At 41.3% G+C, this 9235-nt stretch overlaps 1 protein-coding gene across 1 annotated transcript; it reads right to left on the bottom strand.

Moving 5' to 3' along the window:
• Positions 1-6444: 6444 nt before the first annotated feature.
• LOC123328734 (olfactory receptor 1L4-like) lies at positions 6445-7374 on the bottom strand. The gene has a single exon (XM_044926683.2). It carries the CDS (start codon positions 7369-7371, stop codon positions 6445-6447), a length of 927 nt encoding a protein of 308 aa, XP_044782618.1. The 5' UTR covers positions 7372-7374.
• Between the last annotated feature and the right edge of the window lie 1861 nt (positions 7375-9235).

Raw genomic sequence — 9235 nt, 5'->3', positions numbered from 1 at the left:
CCTCAGATCTCGTCACCATCACCAGGTGTTTTGTCTGCCTCACTTGTTTGGTTTGCCTACCTGTCTTCTCCTAAAGAGGACTGGCTAGAACCTCAGTTTTCTTCCTTCCCTGTAATAGCAGCACAGACTAAAGACCCAGGGCTGGAGCAGTCTGTCCTCAGGCACAGGGGCTAGGCGGAGCTGTGGGCTTTTCATATGGAGTATCTCCTGGGACTCACTCCCTGATCTCTTAGTTAGAGACAAGATGGGGCAAAAGTCCAGCCTCTCAGCTGTCCCCTTGGGGCTCTAGAGTCCTGAGTCTTGGCAGTGTCAGACTGACCAGGCCTGGGAATCTGGATAGCACTCTACCTGATGCCCTTCCCCTGGGCACAGGAGGGAAAGGACTGCATTGCCCCGAACCCTAACCTACTGCGGAGTTCACACGCTCTAACCCAAATCCTTATAAAGAACACCTATCATGTCCCAGAAAATAAACAATAGCAATTGAAACTGAAGAGATTTGATGAAGTGTGGGCCACACAATCCTTACCTTCAAATTTCTACAGTTCAATACTTAGAACAGGTTGTTGCCTGTGACTCCAAAGGGTAGAGATGAAGCTCATTTGTAAAAATCTGCTAAGTAATAGAGACACTTTTGTATACAGGATTTTCTTTATATTTTTTAAATTGTGAAATACATCATGTATGAAAAAGAGTTTATAAACTATATAGGAATAGTTTTCTTATAGTTTTTCTATGCTAGAGTAGAAAATGGCAACCTGCTCTAGTGTCCTTGACTGGAAAATTCCATGGACAGAGGAGCTTGGTGGGCTATAGTCCATGGGATGGCAAAGAGTCAGACACTACTGAGCATACACACACAAACACACACACACACAGCTGCAACTCTGCACATATGCGTAAATTGTGTATTGTTTCCCTATTTTTGTCTTTTGCATGACTGGAATCATTTTGCTTCTTTCACTTCTTTCTTTCTGAACTGTTTATATTAGTACTTTCTCATTTATATTAGTGCTTGTAGCTACAGGTCATTCTTCTTTTTAAATTGAAGTACAGTTGATTTATAATGTTGTGTTAATTTCTGCTGTACAGCAAAGTGATTCAGTTGAATTTTATTTTTTTATTTTTTATTAATTTTTTATTTTATTTTATTTTTTAACTTTACAATTTTGTATTGGTTTTGCCATATATCAAAATGAATCTGCCACAGGTATACATGTGTTCCCCATCCTGAACCCTCCTCCCTCCTCCCTCCCCATACCATCCCTCTGGGGCGTCCCAGTGCACCAGCCCCAAGCATTCAGTATCATGCATCGAACCTGAACTGGCGACTCGTTTCACATATGATATTATACATGTTTCAATGCCATTCTCCCAAATCTTCCCACCCTCTCCCTCTCCCACAGAGTCAAAAAGACTGTTCTATATATCAGTGTCTCTTTTGCTGTCTCGTACACAGGGTTATTATTACCATCTTTCTAAATTCCATATATATGCGTTAGTATACTGTATTGGTGTTTTTCTTTCTGGCTTACTTCACTCTGTATAATAGGCTCCAGTTTCATCCACCTCATTAGAACTGATTCAAATGTATTCTTTTTCATGGCTGAGTAATACTCCATTGTGTATATGTACCACTGCTTTCTTATCCATTCATCTGCTGATGGACATCTAGGTTGCTTCCATGTCCTGGCTATTATAAACAGTGCTGAGATGAACATTGGGGTACACATGTCTTTTTCAATTCTGTTTTCTTCAGTGTGTATGCTCAGCAGTGGGATTGCTGGATCATAGGCAGTTCTCTTTCCAGTTTTTTAAGGAATCTCCACACTGTTCTCCATAGTGGCTGTACTAGTTTGCATTCCCACCAACAGTGTAAGAGGATTCCCTTTTTCCACACCCTCTCCAGCATTTACTGCTTGTAGACTTTTGGATCACAGCCATTCTGACTGGCGTGAAATGGTACCTCATAGTGGTTTTGATTTGCATTTCTCTGATAATGAGTGATGTTGAGCATCTTTTCATGTGTTTGTTAGCCATCTGTATGTCTTCTTTGGAGAAATGTCTATTTAGTTCTTTGGCCCATTTTTTGATTGGGTCATTTGTTTTTCTGGAATTGAGCTGCAGGAGTTGCTTGTATATTTGTGAGATTAGTTGTTTGTCAGTTGCTTCATTTGCTATTATTTTCTCCCATTCTGAAGGCTGTCTTTTCACCTTGCTTATAGTTTCCTTTGTTGTGCAGAAGCTTCTAAGTTTAATTAGGTCCCATTTGTTTATTTTTACTTTTATTTCCAATATTCTGGGAGGTGGGTCATAGAGGATCCTGCTGTGATGTATGTCAGAGAGTGTTTTGCCTATGTTCTCCTCTAGGAGTTTTATAGTTTCTGGTCTTATGTTTAGATCTTTTATCTATTTTGAGTTTATTTTTGTGTATGGTGTAAGAAAGTGTTCTAGTTTCATTCTTTTACAAGTAGTTGACCAGTTTTCCCAGTACCACTTGTTAAAGAGATTGTCTTTAATCCATTGTATATTCTTGCCTCTTTTGTCAAAGATAAGGTGTCCATATGTGTGTGGATTTATCTCTGGGCTTTCTATTTTGTTCCACTGATCTATATTTCTGTCTTTGTGCCAGTACCATATTGTCTTGATGATTGTGGCTTTGTAGTAGAGCCTGAAGTCAGGCAGGTTGATTCCTCCAGTTCCATTTTTCTTTCTCAAGATTGCTTTGGCTATTCGAGGTTTTTTTGTATTTCCATACAAATTGTGAAATTATTTGTTCTAGCTCTGTGAAGAATACCGTTGGTAGCTTGATAGGGATTGCATTGCATCTATAGATTGCTTTGGGTAGTATACTCATTTTCACTATATTGATTCTTCAAATCCATGAACATGGTATATTTCTCCATCTATTAGTGTCCTCTTTGATTTCTTTCACCAGTGTTTTATAGTTTTCTATATATAGGTCTTTAGTTTCTTTAGGTAGATATAAAAAAAAGAAATCAAAATTTGCATAGAAATGAATGAAAATGAAAACACAACAACCCAAAACCTGTGGGAGACTGTAAAAGCAGTCCTAAGGGGAAAGTTCATAGCAATACAGGCATACCTCAAGAAACAAGAAAAAAGTCAAATAAATAACCTAACTTTGCACCTAAAGCAACTAGAAAAGGAAGAAATGAAGAACCCCAGGGTTAGTAGAAGGAAAGAAATCTTAAAAACCAGGGCAGAAATAAATGCAAAAGAAACAAGAGACCATAGCAAAAATCAACAAAGCCAAAAGCTGGTTCTTTGAAAGGATAAATAAAATTGGCAAACCATTAGCCAGACTCATCAAGAAACAAAGGGAGAAAAATCAAATCAATAAAATTAGAAATGAAAATGGAGAGATCACAACAGACAACACAGGAATACAAGGATCATAAGAGACTACTATCAGCAATTATATGCCAATAAAATGGACAACGTGGAAGAAATGGACAAATTCTTAGAAAAGTACAACTTTCCAAAACTGGACCAGGAAGAAATAGAAAATCTTAACAGATCCATCACAAGCACGGAAATCGAAACTGTAATCAGAAATCTTCCAGCAAACAAAAGCCCAGGTCCAGATGGCTTCACAGCTGAATTCTACCAAAAATTTAGAGAAGAGCTAACACCTATCCTACTCAAACTCTTCCAGAAAATTGCAGAGGAGGGTAAACTTCCAAACTCATTCTATGAGGCCACCATAACCCTAATACCAAAACCTGACAAAGATCCCACAAAAAAAGAAAACTACAGGCCAATATCACTGATGAACATAGATGCAAAAATCCTTAACAAAATCCTAGCAATCAGAATCCAACAACACATTAAAAAGATCATATGCCATGACCAAGTGGGCTTTATCCCAGGGACACAAGGATTCTTCAATATCCGAAAATCAATCAATGTAATACACCACATTAGCAAATTGAAAAAGAAAAACCATATGATTATCTCAATAGATGCAGAGAAAGCCTTTGACAAAATTCAACATCCATTTATGATAAAAAAACTCTCCAGAAAGCAGGAATAGAAGGAACATACCTCAACATAATAAAAGCTATATACGACAAACCCACAGCAAACATTATCCTCAATGGTGAAAAATTGAAAGCATTTCCTCTAAAGTCAGGAACAAGACAAGGGTGCCCACTTGCACCATTACTATTCAACATAGTTTTGGAAGTTTTGGCCACAGCAATCAGAGCAGAAAAAGAAATAAAAGGAATCCAAATTGGAAAAGAAGAAGTAAAACTCTCATTATTTGCAGATGACATGATTCTCTACATAGAAAACCCTAAAGACTCCACCAGAAAATTTCTAGAACTAATCAATGAATATAGTAAAGTTGCAGGATATGAAATCAACACACAGAAATACCTTGCATTCCTATACACTAATAATGAGAAAATAGAAAGAAAAATTAAGCAAACAATTCCATTCAGTTGAATTTTAGAACTGCAACTAAGGGAGTGTGGACTCTAATTATATTGTGTGGTTGTACTGTATTATCCATTTTGATCTTTTTTTCTTTTTTGGCCAAGCCATGCGGCATGTGGAATCTTAGTTACCAGACCAGGGATCAAACATGTGCCTCTTGCAGTGGAAGCACAGAGTCTTAACCACTGGGCACCAGGGAAGTCCCTCCGTTCTGATCTTAATGGACATTTGAGTTTGTTGCCAGGTTTTTGGCATTTCCCCCCAAGAGGTTCTTCATCTCAAATAGAACTCCTCTTTTTATCATTAAAAAAATGAGAAAAAAAAAAAAAGACATTTTCCGTTGTTCACTTTTTCTTAAAAAACTTTTCTGCAGGGAAATTGGAAAAACTTTCAGACTATCATCCTCTAAAGAGAACAACTCCACAAAAACAATCATATATCATTCCTTTGTTCTACTACTGATATTTTAGTGACAGCCTAACCTTTATTATTTTAGCAGAAAAGGCTAGAGAATTGGAATTTTCCTCCTTATTTCTTTGGTATTAAATTGTTAGATTGTTTCATAGGTGAGACAGGGAAAGCACAATAAATTAGGTCAGAACATCAATTTATTCCATTTGGAATGTCTGCACTCATGAATTCTTGTACAATCTCCTGGTGTGCCTGTTCAACTTTCCATAGGGTATCTACCAACTAGTAGAATTGTTTGCAAGGTATTGGTTAATGCATTAGTTTGGGTCTTCTGAGAAGCAGATGCCAAGGTGGGATTTGGTGTGTGAGATATTTGTTGAGGAGGTGGCAGGAGAAATCAGAGAGAGCTTTCAAGCCTTGAGACCTGTGGAAGAAAAGAGAGAAGAAAAAAGGATGGGATAGGAAGAGTCTCAGACTGCAGCAAGGCACCAAGAAAGTTTTGACTAGGCCAGTGCAGGGTTGAGTGGTGGGGAGGGTGTCCTAGAATAAAACTTACCCACCAGAAGAGTCCTGTAATTCTCTGGAGATAAGTCTGCCTTGGAGCCCCGGCATGCTTAATCATTGGCTAGGAGAAGCCTGTTTAAGCATGGCTTGTGCTGTTTACTGAAAAAAGGAAGAAGCACAACCCAAAAGTTGAGAATTATGTTTAATTAGGCAGAAATGTGTATCTGTGTGTTCAGTTGCTCAGTTGTGTCCTATTCTTTGTGACCCTGTGGACTGTAACCCACCAGGCTCCTCTGTGTGTGGAATTTTCTGGACAAAATTCTGGAGTGGGTTGCCATTTCCTTCTCCAGGAGATTTTTCTGACCTACAGGTTGAACCCACATCTCTTGTATCTCCTATATTGGCAGGTGGATTCTTCACCACTAGCTAGGATACTGAGACCTTAAGCCTGGGAGGCATCCTCTTAGGTAGCTCTGAGGGACTGTTTCAAAGAGATAAGGGAAGATTTGTGAGTTGACCTGTATATCTAACATTTAAAACACCTGATTCAGGAAGTTTCTCCTTGCTTTCCATCAGGACACGTATTGCAGTCCTGGTCATTTATGTGTCAAACAAGAGCCTGAGACTGTGAAACAAAAAGGAGGAAACTGTGTGTGTAGTGCAGTAAGTCATCAATACTCATGTCTTACTTGTTTTTGCCAAAAGTATAATAACCTCGTATTGCAGGTGTCTCCTTTCCCTTACTGATCTGTGATTAATTTTGAAGACAGGAGCTACCATTGATTTATCCTTGCAATATTTTCATATTTTGCCATTTTGCAACTGAATACAATTCTTAGCACAGAGCAGGTGTTTCATAAATTCTTTTTTTTAAAGTATTTATTTATATTTGGCTGCACCAGGTCTTAGTTGTGACATGTGGGGTCTAGTTCTCTGACCAGGGATCGAACCTGGGTCCCCTGCTTTGGGAGTTCAGAGTCTTGGCCACTGGACCACCAGGGAAGTCCCTGTTTCATAAGTTCGCATTGAATGAATGAATGCTGAGGTGTACCTCTAGAAGTTATGCTAATCGGTCTTCCTCCTCAGTTTCTTCATAGCCTGTTTCATGTCCTTGTTCCTAAGGCTATAGATAAAAGGGTTCAGCATGGGGATGACTACTGTATAGATGACAGTGATCACACGGTCCTTCATCACTGAGTAGGTGGACGAGGGGCGGATGTACACAGATATTACAGTTCCATAGAATAGTGTCACAACCGTGAGGTGGGACCCACAGGTGGAGAAGACCTTGTACCTGCCTCTCCCAGAAGGGACTCTCAGGACAGCACGGGTGATATAGACATAAGAGACAGTAATGAAGATGAAGGGACTCATGATCACAAAGGAGCCCTCTGTGAAGGCCAAGAGCTCATTGAGAGAGGTGTCAGAGCAGGAGAGCGTCAGCAGAGGCTGGACATCACAGAAGAAGTGGTGGATGACGTTGGGCCCACAGAAGGAGAGGTGGGCCATAAGGATGGTGTGGGTGAGGGAGTGGAGGTGGGACACCAGCCAGGATGCTGTCACGAGCTGGAAGCAGCGTCTGGGGTTCATGGTGGTGGTGTAATGTAGTGGGTGGCAGATGGCCACGTAGCGGTCCAAGGCCATGGCAGCCAGGAGGAAGCTGTCAGTGGTCCCAAAGGCCACAAAAAAATACATCTGGGCCAGACACTGGGCGAAGAGGATGGCCTTTCTCTGAGTCAGCATGTTCACTAATATTTGTGGCACGATGACAGTTGTAAAGCAGATGTCCACCAGGGACAGGTTGGAGAGGAAGAAGTACATGGTGGTGTGGAGGTGGGCATCCCCCCGGATGGCTGCAATGATGACCGAGTTGCCTCCCACATTGACCAGGTACATGGCCAGGAAGCTGACAAAGAGCCACACCTGCTGTTTGGGGTCACTGGTCAGTCCCAGAAGGAGGAATTCAGTGATGTGGCTCTGGTTTCCCCTCATCACTGATCTCCTGCAAATAAAAAATATAAAGGAATATTAGGTGTGTGTTGTGTGGCTTGGGGTCTTCAGTTTGGAAGAGGAGATGTTGCATAATTTATTCTAGCTTGTGTATCCCATGAAGGTAGTCATTCATGTAGACCACCATATAGTCTATGATATAACTTCATATGGTTGGTCTTGACACACCTTGATTTCAATTCCAACTTTGTGTCTGACTCATGTTGAACAGGGTGCTTCAATTCCTGTTCCTTGTCCAAAAGATAAAACTTGTGATATCCATCTTCTTTGGGTAAATGGTAAAGGTCTAAAAAAAGTGTCGAGAAAGGATCAGTTTGCTTGATTTCCCAAGCTGTATCTAAGATATCATTTTGCTGCGTCTGGCTGCAGTTATTAATCAGTATGCTAATCTTCAGCTGCCTCCTGGCCAGACGATCCTGGTGATGGACACTCAGTTCTATCAGCGTGGGGATCTGTCAGGGTTAATGGCAAATTGGAGAAATGTTTCTGGCAGAGGGAGCCTATTTAACCAACATTGAATTTGGTGATTTAGGCAGGTAGATGGACATCAAAGAAGAAATAGAAGAACTAAGAGGCAAGTGCTTTTATAGGCAAGAAGCATCCAAAGGGTGGTAGTGTGGGCCACGGAAATGTGAGAAGATGCAGCATTCTGGCAAAAAACAGTAACCTGATTAGGAAGGTGCTGAGCCTCAGGAATAGGTCGTTTCTGTCCCCCAAAAGCAAGAACAGGGGACACTGAGCCAAGGTTCCAGTCTGGCAGGAATCGATGCCCTACTCGTCTATTTACCAAGTTGGAACTCAGTTAAAAGGGAGCAAGACCAGAACTGATTGGGACATAGAGTTTAAAGCAGCCAGCAGCCATCTGGGTCGATACTGGGACCACTGAGTTACAGAACATGCGCTCCCTGTGTCCACCCTTTCTAGGGACAGGATTATCTTCATAGAAAACAGCAGAAAGGAAAGCCTACAAGTGGTGGTCAAATACTCCCAGAAAAGCGAGGATAGAGTTAGAGATGCAGATTTTGAGTTAGAGGAAGTCCACATACTGTGGGCTTCCCAGGTGGTGCTAGTGGTAAGGAACCAGCCTGTCAATGCAGGAGATGTAAGAGGCGTGGGTTTGATCCTTGGATTGGGAAAATCCCCTGAAGGAGGGCGTGGCAACCCACTCCAGTATTCTTGCCTGGAGAATCCCCATAGCCAGATGGGGTCACAAAGAGTCGGACACGACTGAGGCGATTTAGTGTGCATGCATGGCACATCTTGTATGCCTTGTGTCCTCAGAATCTTTCTAATCCTTTTGAAGGGTCAAAAGCAAACTGAAGTACTAATGATACATTTTTGATGCTTAGTCATCTTGAATAAAAGTCCCTGCCCTGCTTAGGAGAACTCAGACTTTTAATTTCTCTTTTAGTACACTAACACATGCATACGGTAGCATTGTTTTCTGAAGCATTTCTTTTCTCTCTGAGATACTTAGTGCTTGGTCCATATTGAAAGGGACCACGAGGACATGGACACCACCTGGAGAGTTTTATGATGAAAGCACTACCAAGGCAGGGTTCAAGTCTGTTGCACTCCCCATTGTTTTAAGTGACTTGCATGCTATGCTATGCTAAGCTAAGTCGCTTCAGTCGTGTCCGACTCTGTGCGACCCCGTAGACGGCAGCCCACTAGGCTCCTCCATCCCTGGGATTCTCCAGGCAAGAATACTGGAGTGGGTTGCCATTTCCTTCTCCAATACATAAAAGTGAAAAGTGATAATGAAGTTGCTCAGTCGTGTCCAACTCTTAGCGACCCCATGAACTGCAGCCTACCAGGCTCCTCCGTCCATGGGATTTTCCAGGCA

The sequence above is a fragment of the Bubalus bubalis genome, chromosome 12, assembly GCF_019923935.1.
Source record: "Bubalus bubalis isolate 160015118507 breed Murrah chromosome 12, NDDB_SH_1, whole genome shotgun sequence".
Lineage (NCBI taxonomy): Eukaryota > Metazoa > Chordata > Mammalia > Artiodactyla > Bovidae > Bubalus > Bubalus bubalis.
The sequence above is the reverse complement of the archived record's forward strand: the minus strand, read 5'-3'. Positions and strand labels throughout refer to the sequence as shown.